Genomic DNA, 18,212 nt, shown 5'->3' on the forward strand with positions numbered 1-18,212 from the left:
TGAAACCCCTCTCCGTGTTCTCCTTAATGTAAGCCGACATGGACTGGGTCTCAGGCAAGGAGAGAGGGTACACTCTACCACGAGGAGGAGAGGATTCCGGAACCAGGTCGATCGGGCAGTCATATGCCCGGTGTGGCGGCAAGGTCTCGGCCTCCTTTTTAGTGAAGACATCGACGAACATGGAGAAACAGGGAGGCAAACCTGCCAACGACTGAAGAGGAGCAGGCTGTGGTGACTGGATGTGACTCAGACAGCGGTCAAGACACTTCGGGCCCCACTGGAGAATTTCTCCAGAGTTCCAATCCAGGACGGGGGCGTGCAGACGAAGCCAAGGCAAACCCAGCAGCACGGGGTTGACGGCCTTGGACAGGACGAACAGAGGGATGAGTTCAGCATGAAGGGCTCCCACTTGGAGTCTCAACGGCTTGGTTACGGACACAACTGGGTCCGGTAATGGCAGTCCATTCAACGAGGCAACGATCAGCGGCCTTTCAAGCGGGATAGTGGGCAACTGTAGGAGATCCACAAGATCCTGGCAGAGGAAGTTGGCTGCAGAGCCGGAGTCCAGATATGCGGAGACCTGATGGGGCCTCTCGCCAGCAATGATGGTTACAGGAATGAATAGTTTGGAGGAGAGTTCTTGCTTCAATGTGTTGACGCCCAGGGTTGTCTCTCCAACCAAACCTAGGCGCTGGGGTTTTTTGGCTTGTGAGGGCACAGACGCACAACATGGCCAGCGAGGCCACAATATAAGCAAAGTCCAGAGGTGCGCCTGCGCTGTTTCTCCTGAACCGATAATTTTAGTCGGTCTACTTGCATCGGAACCTCGGGCAAAGCAATAGAAGCAGGCAAGAGAGGTTGCTGAAAGTTAAGTGCCAGTCTAGGGCGCCAGCGCTCCTGACGAACCTCGTGAGATCTCTCCCTCAGCCTTATGTCAACCCGAGTGGCAAGCAGAATCAAGTCGTCCAAAGCGGAAGGCAGGTCTCGAGCAGCCAGTTCATCCTTGATCTCGGGCGACAGGCCATGCCAATAGGATGCCACGAATGCCTCATTGTTCCAGGATAGCTCTCCTGCCAGAGTCCGGAACTGAATCGTATACTCGCCCACGGAGGTGTCCTCTTGGCGAAGGTTGAAGATGGCGGTGGCGGCTGATGAGACTCGCCCGGCTCCTCAAAAACAGTTCGGAATATTCGTGCAAACTCCTGGAAGTCTCAGGTCTCGGGTCCCTGACGTTCCCAGATAGGATTAGCCCATGCCAGGGCCTTGCCGGTCAGGAGGGAGATGAATGCGATCTTGGCTCCATGTGATGGAAATGCCCGAGAGTGCAGGGTAAAATGAATGTGGCATTGGTTCAGAAACCCCCAACAAGCACTGGCGTCTCCATCGAACCGAGGATCCGTACAGGAACTGCCAGGAGGAGTAACAGGAGGGTCGGCTTGAGGAACTTGCATAGAAGCAGGAATAGAAGCAACTAGCGTCCCTAGCTGCTGCGCCATAGAGTCCACGGCCACGAGGAGCTGATCCTGCCTAGCTCGGAGATCCAGCAGGTCCGCCTGCATGGCTTGGCAGGGTGTCAAGCCCTTGAATTGGCCAGCGGGGTCCATGGCCAGAGCGTACTGTCACGGTACGAGGTGTGAACCCACTGGGCCGTACCGCGTAGCGGGATGGCAGCTGGCCAAACCGGTAAGTACACAGTTCGATAGTTCAGCGAGAGTACCTGAGGCAATCGTAGGCAGTGGCGAGACGGGCACGTCCAGTACCAGGCGGCGGGAAGTCGTCCGGTGAGGCGTCGCAGGGCAGCGTAGGCTGTAGCACGGCAGGTAGCACAGCACGGCAATAGCACTAGGTAGCACGGAAACAGGATACGGGATACAGAAGCAAGGTACACTGGGAGGCTGGAAGACACTGGGAGATCATAAGCAAGACGAACAATGGGAAAACTAACAACTCTCTGGCAAAGGGCAAGAGGGCAGAGCCCTTTTTATAGACCAGGGCATCCTGGGCCAGATTGCAGATTTACTGCAAAAACGCGCGCACTGGCCCTTCAAGGCCGTGCACGCGTGGGCGCGTGCCCTCGCCGGAGACACTCAGAATCCGGAAGTGAGTGCCGGCGCCTGCCTGGGGGACGACGCTGCAGGGAGGTAAGCTGTCCATGGCCACGGCTGTCGGGGTTAACGACCGAACGACGGGCCGTGGCCATAGACGTTGCGGTGGATATAAAAAGTCTACACACCCCTGTCAAAATGCCAGGTTTTTGTCATGTTACAAAGTCAGTACAAGATGAATCATTTCAGAGCTTTTTCCATCTTTAATGTGACCCATAATCTGTACAATTCCGAAAAACAAACAAATCATTTAGGGGGGGAAAATAAAAAACGACAATAATGTGGTGGCATAAGTGTGAACACCCTCTTTTAATTGGGGATGTGGTTGTTTTCAGAATTAGGCAATCACATTCAAACTTATGTTAAATAGTAGTCCGTACACAGTTGCCATTATTTAAAGTTATTCTGAGTAACCCCATATAAAGTTCAGCTGTTCTATTAGGATTTTCCTGATATTTTCTTTGTTGCATGTGACCGCAATAGCCATGGTCCGTAAAGTGCTTACAACCTATCAAAGGGATCTGATTGTTGAAAGGCATCAGTCAGGAGAAGGGTACCAAAGAATTTCAAAGGCATTATATATACGATGGAACACAGTGAAGACGGTCATCAAGAAGAGGATTACATTTGACACAACAGTGACATTACCAAGTACTGGACGTCCCTCAAAACTTTGGTCTGGGAGACTACCAAGAGGCCTAGAGCAACATTAAAGGAGCTGCAGGTCTTTCTGGCAGGTACTGGTTGTGTAGTGCATGTGACATCCAAGCCCGGCTATGTTTTGCAAAGACCTACATCAAGTCTGCCAAAAGCACGTGGGAAAACGTGTTATGGTCGGATGAGACCAAGGTTGAACTTTTAATTCCAAAAGGTATGTTACAAAGCCAACACTGCACATCACCAAAAGAGCACCATACCCACAGTAAAGCATGGAGAAGGCAGCATTATGCGTTGGGGCTATTTTTCTTCAGCTGGAACTGGGGCTTTAGTCAAGGTGGAGGGAACTATGAACAGTTCCAAATATCAGTCAATATTGGCACAAAACCTGCAGACCTCTACTAAAAAGCTGAAGAGAAATTTCACCTTTCAGCACAACGACCCAAAGCATACCTCCAAATCAACAAAAGAATGGCTTCACCAGAAGAAGATCAAAGTTTTGGAATGGCCCAGCCAGAGCCCAGACATGAATGCCATTGAAAATCTGTGGGGTGACCTGAAGAGGGCTGTACACAGGAGATGCACTCACAATCTGACAGATTTGGAGCGCTTTTGCAAGTTAGAGTGGGCAACAATTGCCAAGTCAAGATGTGCTATGCTGATAGACTTCTACCTAAAAAGACTGAATGCTGTCATAAAGTCAAAGGGTAATTCAACACAGTATTCATTTTATGGGTGTGCATATTTATGCAACATTATTCTTGTTTTTTATTTTTCCACCCTAAAAGATTTCAGTTTGTTTTTCAATGGAATTGTACAGATTATGGGTCACATTATAGGTGGAAAAAGTTCTGAAATGAATTATCTTGTACTGACTTTGTAACATGACAAAAACCTAGCATTTTAACAGGGGCATGTAGACTTTTTATATACACTGTATGTATGTTAGTAAGTTATTAGTTAGTCATTGGTTTTGGCCAATATAGTTGGTTACCAGTAAATGTGATTTGGGTGAACAATTGCCAAAGATCATTGGCAAAATGGAGAGCGTGGCTAGGTTGTTGACAGAGGAGGTGTAAGAGAGGAGTTAACATAGTAGAGTGATTTATAAACTAGTAACAGAAAACATTAGCCAGAAGAATAACCTGACTCCTGCATTTATAAAGTAGAGCCATTTTTGCTACCATAATACAAGTCAGTTACGTGACAGTATTTCAGGTGACAACTGCAGCTTAGATTAGTATTTTAGTGAGATCAGGATGGATTTTGGAAATGTTCTTTGGGTGAACGCGATATGATCGCTTGTAAATAGAGTTCTGCCTGGGAGCAGCAGGATAAGGACCTGCAGGACTTTACTACTGCTGCTTTATGAATTGCTAATACAACATATGGGAGAAGGGAGGAGGCTGTACAGTGCTTGGGAAACAAGGGAGTGGATTGGAACGTGACACACAGAGATCTAAAAGCTAGGCTTAATGCTACCAGTGAAAAATTAAAATTGTGCAACTGGCCAAAATGAGAAGATGGGGTTAGGAAGGTCAGATGAGCACTGTAATACGCATGTAAGAAAGGAAGGAAAACTCAAGTGAGAGAGAAAGGTTGGACATTTACAGTAAGTCATATAATGAATAATAGCAAGTCAAAGAGCACCTACAAGATGTGATGGAATGGATCAACAGGGCAGGGGGCAGAGCAGAGACTTTATCTTTTGTGGCGTAGATCAGAGAAGAAGTACAAGATAGAGCAAACATATAAGGATAGTGGTACATTATACAATGAGAATAAGAATGTAGACAGATCTCACTTGGACAAAAAAACAAACCCTGTAATTTTAATTAAAATTAAAGTTTTATTTTCAATATTAACCCCTTCCGACAGACTGGCGTACCATTACGTCCTAATTAGTCTTTTGACAGCAATAGGATGTAATGGTATGCCCAATGTATGGCACGGGCACATGGGCTGTTCCCGCACCACTTGCAGCGGGTGTCGGCTATAATATACAGCCGACATCCTGCTGTGACGACTGGGAATGGAGATAACACCAATCTCTGCCTTTTGACCTTTTAGATGGGGCGCAGTCAATGACGGCAGTGTCATCTAAGTAGCTACAAAGGGAGGGGTTGCCACTGTCAACCCATCAGTGCCCCATAACACGATCGTGGGGTGGGTTACACTGACAAGCAATTATGCTTTAGTATACTGAGTATACCAAAGCATTATAGAAGCAAATGATCTTATTGTGAAGTCCCCCATTGGGACAAAAAAATAAATAAAACACAGTTTAATAAAGTTTATAAAAAAAAATTGAACAGCAAAAAACAAAACCCTATTAGGGAATTCAGAGTTAATGGGATTGTCCTGTATTTAGGATCTTTATCTATTAACCATGAAGTTGTACAAGTACAAATATAAAACATACTTTTATGAATATTCATTAAAGAGGATCTGTCACTAGTTTTTTAACGCCCTATGTTCTAACTAATCTAATAGGCGCTATGATGCTGATAACTGCAGTGTGATTTTTAAAAAAATGTTTATTACTTGGAAAGTTATGAGCATTTTTCTAAATATGCTAATTTTGCTATACTTGCCAAATGAGCGGTAACTCTTTTTATTTTCACTCTGGGTGGTGTAATGTTTTCTGTATGAGGCTGTCCGTCATACAGTTCTCCTCTACCACGCCCAGCAACACAGTGTGATCATAAAGGATATAGCTTCAATTCCCGAATGTGTTATCAACTGGTTATACCTCCAGTTGTTTCAAAGCTAGAACTTGGGCCACATGAAAGATTAGAATCTCATCTTTCATATGCCACCAGAACCACTGTTCTAGGTGGTCCACAGCCAGAGATATGGCTATTTTAATTGACCCCCCTTCCCTCCAGCCTCAGTCTCTCACACTGTGTGAAGCAGCTTCATGCTGATAGGACAGCGTCAGAGGCTGTGAGGTAGCTCCACCTCAGGAGATTCGCTGGTGTTGACACCCACTTGTCTAGTATAGCCTAATTTGCATATTTAGAAAAAAGCTCATAACTTTTAAAATAATACGTTTTGGGACACCATTTTCACTAGCAGTATCAGTGTGACTGCGCCTATTAGATTAGCGAGGAGATAGGACATTACTAAACTAGTGACAGATCCTCTTTAAAGAGGCTCTGTCACCAGATTTTGCAACCCCTATCTGCTATTGCAACAGATCGGCGCTGCAATGGAGATAAAAGTAACGTTTTTATTTTTAAAAAATGAGCATTTTTGGCCAAGTTACGACCATTTTTGTATTTATGCAAATGAGGCTTGCTAAAGTCCAACTGGGCGTGTTTAAAGTAAAAGTCCAACTGGGCGTGTATTATGTGTGTTACATCTGGGCGTGTTTACTTCTTTTACTAGCTGGGCGTTCTGACGAGAAGTATCATCCACTTCTCTTCAGAACGCCCAGCTTCTGGCAGTGCAGACACAGCGTGTTCTCGAGAGATCGCGCTGTGACGTCACTCACTTCCTGCCCCAGGTCCTGCATCGTGTCGGACGAGCGAGGATACATCGGCACCAGAGGCTACAGTTGATTCTGCAGCAGCATCGGCGTTTGCAGGTAAGTCGATGTAGCTACTTACCTGCAAACGCTGATGCTGCTGCAGAATCAACTGTAGCCTCTGGTGCCGATGTGGCCGACACGATGCAGGACCTGGGGCAGGAAGTGAGTGACGCCACAGCGTGATCTCTCGAGAACACGCTGTGTGTCTGCACTGCCAGAAGCTGGATGTTAACGAACAGAAGTGGATGATGCTAATTCGTCAGCATCATACACTCCCATTCCTAACGCCCAGCTAGTAAAAGAAGTAAAAACGCCCCGATGTACACACACAATACACGCCCAGTTGTACTTTTACTGTAAACACGCCCAGTTGTACTTTTGCAAGCCTCATTTGCATAAATACAAAAATGGTCATAACTTGGCCAAAAATGATCATTTTTAAAAAATAAAAACGTTACTGTAATCTACATTGCAGCGCCGATCTGCTGCAATAGCAGATAGGGGTTGCAAAATCTGGTGACAGAGCCTCTTTAAGGTCACTGTCAGAGAGACATGTAAGAAGTTGCACTCCCTGGTGGTCTGGTAGATGAGACCCGCTCAGATCGCATGACATACCCCTTATTTACCTCCCTTATTGGTCCCAGAACACAGCCATCCGTTACTAATGTTAGAGCCATTTACTGTTACCTTTCCTTCTACTTGTATAATGCACCACTATCCCTGTTTATGCTCGGTCTTGTATTTTGAATTGTCATAGTTTTACACTCATGATCAATGAGTGAGCGGAGTTCATTATAACCTGACCACGTTGTGTACCTTTACTCTTTGGTGCTTATTCTGTTCTCAGAATGCCCTAATAGGGTATTTAAAAATGGATATTCCTAGCCTATGTTCACGCAGTAGATTTTTTATTTGGAAACATTTTACATGGAATTGTGGCAGAAATCCAATGCTCATCCACCATGTGAACAAGGCCTAAACCAGACAACCCCTTTAATTGCACTTCCAGACCCCAAATAGCTGCATCCTGAAGGGGCTAAAGGAATATTCAGATCTCTGACATTTATGGAATATCCACAAAATATGGGCGTTACGGAAACAGCTTAGCGTAGCGAGCTATTCTGTTTCCCGGAACTCGGGAGCTATGGAAACCGCATAGTTTGCTTTGCTACGCTATTTCCATAACTCCCATAGAAGTGATCAGCATAGCTTCCATACGACAGCGGGTGAAGGTAAGAGGGGTTCAGGGTACCCTGTTCCAGAGGTGGGACTCACATCTATTCAACATATATGACATATCCTGTGGATATGCCATAAATGGCTGATTTGGGAATAACCCTTTAAGTCTTAAATGACAAATATTGAGGCAGATTTACTAATACTGTTTTAAATTTAGACTGCTTAGAAAAGACTGACCATACACATTAGATGTATGTTGGCCGAACCCGACGATTTCTGCATAACCGGCCGATCATCTAATGTGTATGGTGGAATTGCGGCTCTCTCCCAACAGCAGATGTCGGGAGAGAGAAGAGTCGGGCATGTTAAATTTCAACATGCACGATCCTTTTATTCAATAGTAGATAAGCCGCTGCCAGATTAGTCTGACAGTGGCTTTCTCCCTTCTCCCCATTGAAAACACATGCACAATCGGCCAAGCGTGCATGTGTACGAAGGAGTCGGAAGGAATAGCTGTCGGCCAAACTATTGTGTATGTCCAGCTTTTGACCAAATCTATCAGTGTTCTCCTGCTTGACTTTAATTTTCTTGCATCTTTAGACGCTGCTGTCTAACTTTATACCACCTCGTGGTTGGCTTACTTTAAACCTCATATTATGCCGAAATGTCGGTGCATTTTGGCACATGTTAAGTTACACCCCGTTATCGGGTGAGTGTCAAGAAATGATCTAATGCCCTTCTGGTGCATTTTGATTAGTAAATTTGCCCTATTGTGTTTCTATTGCTTACATTTTTCATTAAACACACTATAGCCTTTATATGTTTATTTGTTACCACTATTTACATTTATTTGCATGGTAACTTTTTTGAGTGCTGCGATGTTTTTGAATACTGATATATCTTGAAACTTTATCCAATTAACTTCAGTCGATTGTGCAACGGTTTCAGTAAGGGTCCTATTACACCGGCCAATATGGGCCGTAAAAATGAGCGCCGATCATTTCACAAGGTGCTATGATCAGTGATCTATGGGGAAGAGTCATCGTTACTACGATCGCTTGGCCCCATGCATTTCCATCATGTCGGCAGTACATCTCCCTGTTTACACAGGGAGATATGCTGCAGACAATGGTAATATTTTGTGCTGCATAAATTATACGATCAGTCGATGAACGAGTATTTGCCCGATGATTGGCCTGTGTAGTTGGGCCTTAAGTTTTGCTATACTCATTGAGAACCGGATAAACACCAAAAGAGCAAAGGTACACTGCGTGATCAGGTTACTTATTGATCGTGAGCGTAAAACTATGTCAATTGAAAATACTAGACAGAGCATACACAGGGATAGTGGTGCATTATACAAGTAGGAGGCGTGGTACATCAAATGGCTCTAAAATCAGTAACGCAGCAGGCGATCTGAGGGGGTCTCATCTACCAGACCACCAAGGAGAACAACTTCTTACATGTCTCTATGACATAAATAAATCTTTATTAAAGTTTGTATTGTATTTGTACAACTTAATGTTTGAAAGATAAATATCCTAAATACATGATCATCCCATTAACGCAAAATTCTTTTGACAGTGACGCGTAAAATGACAGGTCGTCGGCACAGAACATCGTAAAGTCCATTGAAAGTAATGGGCAGATGTTTGCCGACGTATTGGAGCCGTTTTTTCAGACGTAATTCGAGGCGTAAAACGCCTCATTTACGCCTGAAAATAGGTCGTGTGAACCCAGCCTAAGAATGCCAGACACTGCATTTTAGGAACAGATACCAGGTGCTAAATGACTGATAACAAGCGTCAGGTACATACAGGACATGTTTTGTAGTACAAGTAGTCCAGGAATCTAGATAGATCATGTTTTCTCATACAGTTTACATGATATTTACATTATAATTGCACCGTTGCATCATAGCATAATGAGGTTAATTAAGATAGATTACTTCCTTAAGGGAAATTTTTCATTTGCATTGATGTTTTGTGTTCTCTTTTAGCATCATGCCATAGCTAGTGAGTATCTTTTGACTTTTAAAACATAAATCTACTTTGAATCAAGTATATTTTGCTTGTTATTGTCACAATATTATTCCTTTAAAGAGGACCTGTCACCTGCCCAAAACAACTGCAGTTGACATCTCCATTAGATTGCTGGTGCCTCACAGATTTTTAAGCTTTTTATTTTTTTCTTCTAGCCCCCACCGTTCCTGAGATATTAGGTCCATTAGTTCTGGTGTCCGTTATGCAAAAGATGCCTTTGACTGTCAAGTAGGCGGTTACCGCTTATCTAGTGACAGGTGTTACCCGCCCACTTGACAGTTAAAGGCCTCATTTGCATATCGGACACCAGAACTAACAGCACCGATATTTCAGCAACGGTGGGGGCTAAAATAAAAAAATAAAAAGTGGCAGAATCTGTGAGGAGCCTGCAATTTAACTTTAACTTTAGACACTCCTGAGGTGAGTCCACTCTCTGTTCTACTGTATCTGCATATATTCTTACAGGGCCCCCATACAGCCAAGGAGTCTGGACCCCTGCCCCCTCTTGTTACATGGTGGGGGGTTGCAACTGAAAGTGGCAGGAGTTGGGGCAGGGGTGAGATTCAAACTGGCAGGGGCTTTGTGGAGGGGCAGGTCAGAGACAGTAGGTGGGCAGGGGCTCTGTCAGGGGGCAAGGGGGAGAGACTAGGTAGCAGAGCTCAGAAAGTGGAAGGGGGGTGCTGGGGGAACAGAAAGTGGAGGGGTGGGAAGGGGGCCTGGGGGAGATGTTACCTGACGACAGGTGCTCTGTTGGGTAGCAGAGAGGAGACAGGTGGGCAGGAGTCATTAAATTAATTCATTAAACAAATGAATTAAAATGAAATAAAATCAGACACCAGACTAGACACAACAATAAAAAATTCAGACCCCTATGTAACTTATCGCTCCCGGTTACGCCACAAGCTCCTATCTGGCCAGTGTCAGGACCTTGCGAGTAAGGCTCCAGCGGTAGTTACTTTAGGGAAAGGAACGAGTCCCATTGCAATACAGGGCTCATTCCTTTCTCTAAAGTAACTGCGACTGCGGCCCTGTTCACGAGTTCCTAAAGTAACATGTGGCAATAAAGGATGGCTGCGATGGGTGGGCCCCTTTTTAGTTTTTTTGGCTGGGACCCTGATGGCGGTACCAGCCATACTGTCCTGATGGAGGCCATGTATTCTTACAATACATAATCTTCACAACCACTTAGAAAATGCTTATTATTGTGCATATTCCAACCCCCACTTGACTGTGTTTAGATGAGTGCTTGTATCTAGGTTATAACACTGCTGAGATATTTTGCTGCAATTTGAAATTGAATTGAATTGAAGTCAATGGGTGCGTGAAAATCACGCATGCCACATGGAAGCACTTCCGTGGGACAAGCGTGATTCGCGCAACAGCTGTGAAAAGGATGAATGAAAACAGAAAAGCACCACGTGATTTTCTGTTTACAAACATCCAAACGGAGTGTCATAATAATGGCGGCTGTGCGAAAAGCACGCAGCCGCGCATCATATGCTGATGCCACATAGAGCTGATGTGTATACGCTCGTGTGAATGCGGCCTCAGTTTAAGGGCAGATTCAGACAAATGTGTTTTGCGTCCGTGCCGGCCGCGTGGTTTTCACGCGGCTCGCGCGGACCTATACAAGTCTATGGGGCAGCGCAGACAGTCCGTGAGTTTTGCGCAGCATTAGTCCGCTGCGTAAAACTCGCGACATGTTCTATGTTTCGGCGTTTTTCACGCATCACGCACCCATTGAAGTCAATGGGTGCCTGAAAATCACGCATTCCCCACGGAAGCACTTCTGTGGGACAAGCGTTATTCGCACAATAACAGTAAAAGAATGAATGTAAACAGAAAAGCACCACGTGCTTTTCTGTTTACAAACATCCAAACGGAGTGTCATAAAGATGGCGGCTGCGCGAAAATCACGCAGCCGCGCATCCATATGAACAGGGCACACAGAGCTGTCAAGTGCCTTTTGCGCACGCAAAACGCCGCGGTTTTTGCGAGCACAAAACGCACACGCTCGTCTGAATCAGGCCTAACTGACACTGAAAGCACATATGGGCAGACAATGATTATACAAAGCAAGCAATTATTTTTTGTATTATGGGAGATTCAGAGTTTAAACAAGGAAATAATGCATAGAATTTTCAGTAAGCGGCTAGGTGTGTTTAACCGCATAGGTATGATGGATTCCAAGTGGAAGTCCGCAGAATTCTTAAAGCAGCACCTGATGAAGATTATATCTTTATGTAGCTGTACATCGACAGTAACTAACCACTTCCTCCCAAGATTGCTACTTAGTGGTAACATTATACTCAGCTTTGTCCTTTAAATCTCACATCTATATTCTCTGTATCATGTTTAATTTAGAGAGAAATGTTTTCCTTTCTCATGAACGAGATGAAAGTTTGACCAGTCAGTAAAAGTTATACTATAAGCTGGAATACCAAGGGCCTGAAGTGTACAATATAATAAAAAATAAATCAAGGTATTTTGTAGTGAGCGTATATTGCAATTTCTTTGTCAAAACTCCTTCTCTAGTCTTTCTATAGTGTAACAAGATAGGTATTGTCTATGATATAATGATATATTATGGTTTACTTTGTGTCCTACTACAGGTTTGCTCCTTTTAGCAGCTTAGTAAGTAACTATTAATGCCATGAAATTCAGTTCCTAATTTATGTTCTAATCATTTGGAAATGGAATAAAAATGGAATAAAACTGGGGACAACATAAGAGAATGACTTCTGGTTACAAGTAAGCTTAGAAGAAGTACTCGATGTCAGGCAGTGGCTGCAAAAGCTAATACGATTTTAGGGTGTATAAAAAGAGAGATAAAACCTGTTATTCCAATGTAATATTACCCCTCTATAAATCTCTTGTAAGATCACATCTGAATATGGGATTCAATATAGGATCAACATTGTAAAATAGATATACAGTGAAGGAAATAAGTATTTGATCCCTTGCTGATTTTGTAAGTTTGCCCACTGTCAAAGACATGAACAGTCTAGAATTTTTAGGCTAGGTTAATTTTACCAGTGAGAGATAGATTATATAAAAAAAAAAACCAGAAGATCACATAGTCAAAATTATATATATTTATTTGCATTGTGCACAGAGAAATAAGTATTTGATCCCCTACCAACCATTAAGAGTTCAGCCTCCTCCAGACCAGTTACACGCTCCAAATCAACTTGGTGCCTGCATTAAAGACAGCTGTCTTACATGGTCACCTGTATAAAAGACTCCTGTCCACAGACTCAATGAATCAGTCTGACTCTAAACTCTACAACATGGGCAAGACCAAAGAGCTTTCTAAGGATGTCAGGGACAAGATCATAGACCTGCACAAGGCTGGAATGGGCTACAAAACCATAAGTAAGACGGTGCGTGAGAAGGAGACAACTGTTGGTGCAATAGTAAGAAAATGGAAGACATACAAAATGACTGTCAATCGACATCGATCTGGGGCTTCATGCAAAATCTCACCTTGTGGGGTATCCCTGATCCTGAGGAAGGTGAGAGCTCAGCGGAAAACTACACGGGGGGAACTTGTTAATGATCTCAAGGCAGCTGGGACCACAGTCACCAAGAAAACCATTGGTAACACATTACGCCGTAATGGATTAAAATCATGCAGTGCCCGCAAGGTCCCCCTGCTCAAGAAGGCACATGTACAGGCCCATCTGAAGTTTGCAAATGAACATCTGGATGATTCTGAGAGTGATTGGGAGAAGGTGCTGTGGTCAGATGAGACTAAAATTGAGCTCTTTGGCATTAACTCAACTCGCCGTGTTTGGAGGAAGAGAAATGCTGCCTATGACCCAAAGAACACCGTCCCCACTGTCAAGCATGGAGGTGGAAACATGTTTTGGGGGTGTTTCTCTTCTAAGGGCACAGGACTACTTCACCACATCAATGGGAGAATGGATGGAGCCATGTACTGTCAAATCCTGAGTGACAACCTCCTTCCCTCCACCAGGACATAAAAAATGGCTCGTGGCTGGGTCTTCCAGCACGACAATGACCCGAAACATACAGCCAAGGCAACAAAAGGAGTGGCTCAAAAAGAAGCACATTAAGGTCATGGAGTGGCCTAGCCAGTCTCCAGACCTTAATCCCATCGAAAACTTATGGAGGGAGCTGAAGATCCGAGTTGCCAAGCGACAGCCTCGAAATCTTTTTTTTTAAAACATCATTTTTATTAACATTTTTTCACTTTTTTTACAGACATTTCACAGAAAAATTGCTTTACAATTTGAATCTCGCATACTTGCGAATATAACTAACACAAAATAAAATAACATAACATATACTCATGGCATATCTCTTTGCATCTGTCCAGCGACTAAAAACGCTAACAACCTGACTTCCCCTATCCCCGAACACGACCCAGGCAATCAGATAATATCTCCGTCCCATCCATTCCCCTTCTATTATCTAGGTTCCATTTGTAAGCCTCCTAATGTGCCTGCCAGAAGCCTCGAAATCTTAATGATTTACAGATGATCTGCAAAGAGGAGTGGGCCAAAATTCCATCTAACATGTGTGCAAACCTCATCATCAACTACAAAAAATGTCTGATTGCTGTGCTTGCCAACAAGGGTTTTGCCACCAAGTATTAAAGGGAATGTGTTGCCAGAAAAACATGTTGTTTTTTTTTAATTAAACATTTAGTGTGTAGGTGATTAAACATTGTTCAAATTTTTTTTATTTTTTTCACGAGTCAGGAAATATTATAAATTAATTCTAATTTATAATATTTCCCATTGCTGGTCACTAGATGGAGCTATTCCCAAAATTGCAGCATTGCAAAATTGGGTAAAAAGCCCTCGCTCTAGTGAGCTCTCAGCATCCCCCCCTCCTTTATCCTGGCTAGTGCCGGGATAAACGAGGGGTTTGAACGGTCTAACCTCCTACACTGTGTGTCGCCATTTTTTGAGCTAACACACAGTGTAGTAGGTTTACATACAGTAGTAAACGTACACAAACACGAACATACATAGAAATCTCTTACCTGCTCCTGCCACCGCGGCTCCCTCCGGCCCGTCCGCTCCGTCTGCTGCCGCTGGTCCAAGTGCACAAGTCCGGAAGCCGCGACCGGAAGTAGTAATCTTACTGTCCGGCCGCGACTTCCGGTCCACAGGAAAATGGCGCCGGACGGCGCGCATTTCAAATTGGACTGTGTGGGAGCGGCGCATGCGCAGTTTCCACACAGACGGCGTACATGTTAGTGGATGGAACGGGCCCCGTTCGCAGTCCCTATGGGACTGTGGCTGCCGTATTCCATGTCTGTATGTGTCGTTAATCGACACATACAGAAATGGGAAAAAAAATGGCAGCCCCCATAGGGAAGAAAAAGTGTAAAAATAAGAAAAAGTAAAACACAAACACACAAATAAATATAAACGTTTTTAATAAAGCACTAACATCTTTAACATATTAAAAAAAAAATTGTGATGACACTGTTCCTTTAAGTCTGGTTTGCCAAAGGGATCAAATACTTATTTCTCTGTGCACAATGCAAATAAATATATATAATTTTGACAATGTGATTTTAATTTTTTTTTTTAAATATAATCTATCTCTCACTGGTAAAATTAACCTAGCCTAAAAATTCTAGACTGTTCATGTCTTTGACAGCGGGCAAACTTACAAAATCAGCAAGGGATCAAATACTTATTTCCTTCACTGTAAGGAGCTGGTTCAAAGGCAGAAGACAAGATTATTAAATGGGATAAGCGACTTCTCATTTAATGAGAGGCTAGAAAAAATACGCCCCTAAAGGTAATCTAATTTACATGTATAAATACTGTATATGTGTGCTCAATACAAAGACATGGCACTTGATTTCTTCTTTCCAAGGACTGTATAAAGGACCAGGGCACAATCATTGCGTGTGGAGGAAAGGGGTTTCAACATCAATATAGGAAAGGGTTCTTTACAGTAAGGGTATGTTCACACGGCCAAATTTCAGACGTATACGAGGCGTATTTTGCCTCGTTTTACGTCTGGAAATACGTCTCAAATACGTCGGCAAACATCTGCCCATTCATTTGAATGGGTTTGCCGACGTACTGTGCAGACGACCTGTTATTTACGCGTCGTCGTTTGACAGCTGTCAAACAACGATGCGTAAAAATACAGCCTCGTCAAAAGAAGTGCAGGACACTTCTTTGGACGTTTTTGGAGCTGTTTTCTCATAGACTCCAATGAAAACAGCTCCAAAAACGGACGTAAAAAACGCCGCGAAAACGGCGCGAAAAACGCAGCGAAAAATGCGAGTTGGTAAAAAAACGTCTGAAAAGCAGGGTCTGTTTTCCCTTGAAAACAGCTCTGGATTTTCAGACGTTTTTGTTGACTACGTGTGAACATACCCTTAGAGTATTCAAACTATGGAATGCCCTATCCTAAGAGGTAGTAATCACAGATACAATGACAGCATTAAAAAAAGGGTGCTTCTCTAATAACAAATGATTTTGAGGGTTATACATAATTTAGCAATATATTATATATAAATGATAAAGGAACTTGATGAATCTGTGTCTTTTTTGAACCTGTGTAACTATGTAATTTAAACAGTGTTGAAGTGGGGTCTCTGGGGCCCACGCTCCATCTATATAGAACACGTGCATGTAAATTTTTTAAACTTATTATAGTTACCATTGCACAGTCAGAACAGTTATGTTACTTGTGAATCAACCCATAAAAAATAGACCCTAGTGGCACATGATTAGCTGCAAATGGGGATGTTTTCTCACAGACCTGTAGGACGCGCTTGAATTAGGGGCCCATAAATGTGTCACAACCTGTGCCCACAGTAGGATACTCTGTTACTCTGCTGGGCTAGTCCGACCATTCCTTCAAAGAAACAAAATGTGCCATTACATTGTATTTTTGCTTTGTTTTTCAGACCAACTTACCTTGGATAGAGAGAACATTTTATGAACGTGATTGTGTTTCCATCATACCAAATTCAAGAGAACCTCATAGGTAAGTGATATGTGTGTTATTCAAACCCTAGGATAACATGATATTAAATTGCGGAATATTTGGCTTACATTCATGTTCATAAAATCTGCCCTAGCTTTTCCTCACCTTTTTATGGTATCTATCTGAAACTGTGTTTCTAAGGCTCTGTTCACATGGAGGAATTTGCAGGCAGAAAAAAATCTGCCTCAAAATTCCTTTTTAAGGCAGATTTTGACCTTCCTGCACTTTCCTGCCGCGGTTTTCTTTGCGGTTTTCGCCCCCGGCCATTGAGTGCCATGGGCAAAAAACGCTGCAAAACAAAGTTTTTACTGCCTCCTATTGATTTCAATAGCAGGTCAGAGGCGGAACCGCGGCAAGACAGAGCATGCCGCTTCTTTTTCCCACGAACGGCTAAAAGCCGCAGCTGAAAAAAAAACACCTCCGCCTCCTATTGAAGTCAATGGGAAGCGGTTTCAGATGTTTTCCGGCGCTGATTGCAATGCGGTTTATGCATCAAAATCAGTGTGAATGGGCCTTAAAGTATCTCCTTCCTCCACAAATTTAGTTTTTTTTTAGCTAAAATTGTGCATCATTGTTATTGGTGCAACTTCCTAAATACATTTTATTAAAAAATGTGTACTTTTTGAGATATGGCTGCTTTGTATCCTATATACAGAGCAGCTGTATCTTTCGCTAAGACCTGAATCGGTCAGGTTCACGGGACTGACAGGTTCATTGACAGCGCGTCACACGCAGGATCCACCTGTAATCGACCACATCTAAGTTATGAACTTAAATGTGATCTTTAATAGCTCGATCCTCCGTGTCACTGACACTGAACCCGTAAGCTGGGGCGTAACTAGGAAAGACTGGGCCCCATAGTAAACTCTTGACCGGGCCCCCTCGCCAGGTGCCACAAGCAGCCCCCCTTATAAATAGTACCCCCTGTAGAATGTGCCATACAGCCCCCCTGTAGAAAGTGCTATATAGCCCCGCCTATAGACAGTGTCACACCCCATTTGTAGATAGCGCCTCCACCTCCCCCTTGTAGATAGTGCCATACAGCCCCCTGTAGATATCGCCATAAAGCCCCCACTGTATATAGCACCATACAGCTCCCACTGTATATAGTGCCAAACAGCCCCCCTCCCTTGTATATAATGCCACACAGCCCCCCTTAGTAGATAGTGCAGCACAGCTCCCCCTTAATAGATAGTGCCACACAGACCCCTGTAGATTGTGCCACACTCAGCCCCCTGTAGATAGAGCCACATCCCTCCCCCTTGTAAATAGTTCTATACAGTTCCCCCATGTGTATAGTGCCACACAGCTCCCCCTTGTGTATAGTGCCACACAGCCCCCCCTTGTGTATAGTGCCACAAGGCAATGCTGCATCCGAGAAAGTTGTATCAGCCAGGGAGATGTCACTCAAACATGGAAAGGTGGCTTTGGAGGCAGGACTATGTGACTCCTCAGGATAGCGGCACCGCCCAATGACCCTCTAATGAGTAATTAGCATATAGTGTGCGCCGTTTTAAAAGTGGATTTTAAAGATTTTGCTGCATCTGAAAAAAAACATACAAGGGAATGTTTGGAAATATTGTCAGGTCATGTATAACCGCATGGTGGCGGTTAAAGGGGTTAAAACTACCTGACCGACTCCCATTAAATATACAATGAATTGAGAACAATTCCATCTGCCCTGCAATTTTTTTATTATAAATATAT

The 18,212-nt window shown here is 43.7% G+C and overlaps 1 protein-coding gene across 1 annotated transcript in view; it reads left to right on the plus strand.

The window, feature by feature from the left end:
• The first annotated feature begins 9,261 nt into the window (after positions 1–9,261).
• Positions 9,262–18,212, plus strand: part of LOC142750442 (transient receptor potential cation channel subfamily M member 7-like) — a 94,850-nt gene continuing 85,899 nt past the window's right edge. The window contains exons 1-5 of the mRNA XM_075859443.1: positions 9,262–9,282; positions 9,473–9,488; positions 9,671–9,743; positions 12,128–12,149; positions 16,426–16,505. Of these exons, the coding sequence (XP_075715558.1) occupies positions 9,262–9,282; positions 9,473–9,488; positions 9,671–9,743; positions 12,128–12,149; positions 16,426–16,505 (212 nt within the window). The remainder of the gene's footprint in view (positions 9,283–9,472; positions 9,489–9,670; positions 9,744–12,127; positions 12,150–16,425; positions 16,506–18,212) is intronic.

Source organism: Rhinoderma darwinii, chromosome 3 (assembly GCF_050947455.1).
Source record: "Rhinoderma darwinii isolate aRhiDar2 chromosome 3, aRhiDar2.hap1, whole genome shotgun sequence".
Lineage (NCBI taxonomy): Eukaryota > Metazoa > Chordata > Amphibia > Anura > Rhinodermatidae > Rhinoderma > Rhinoderma darwinii.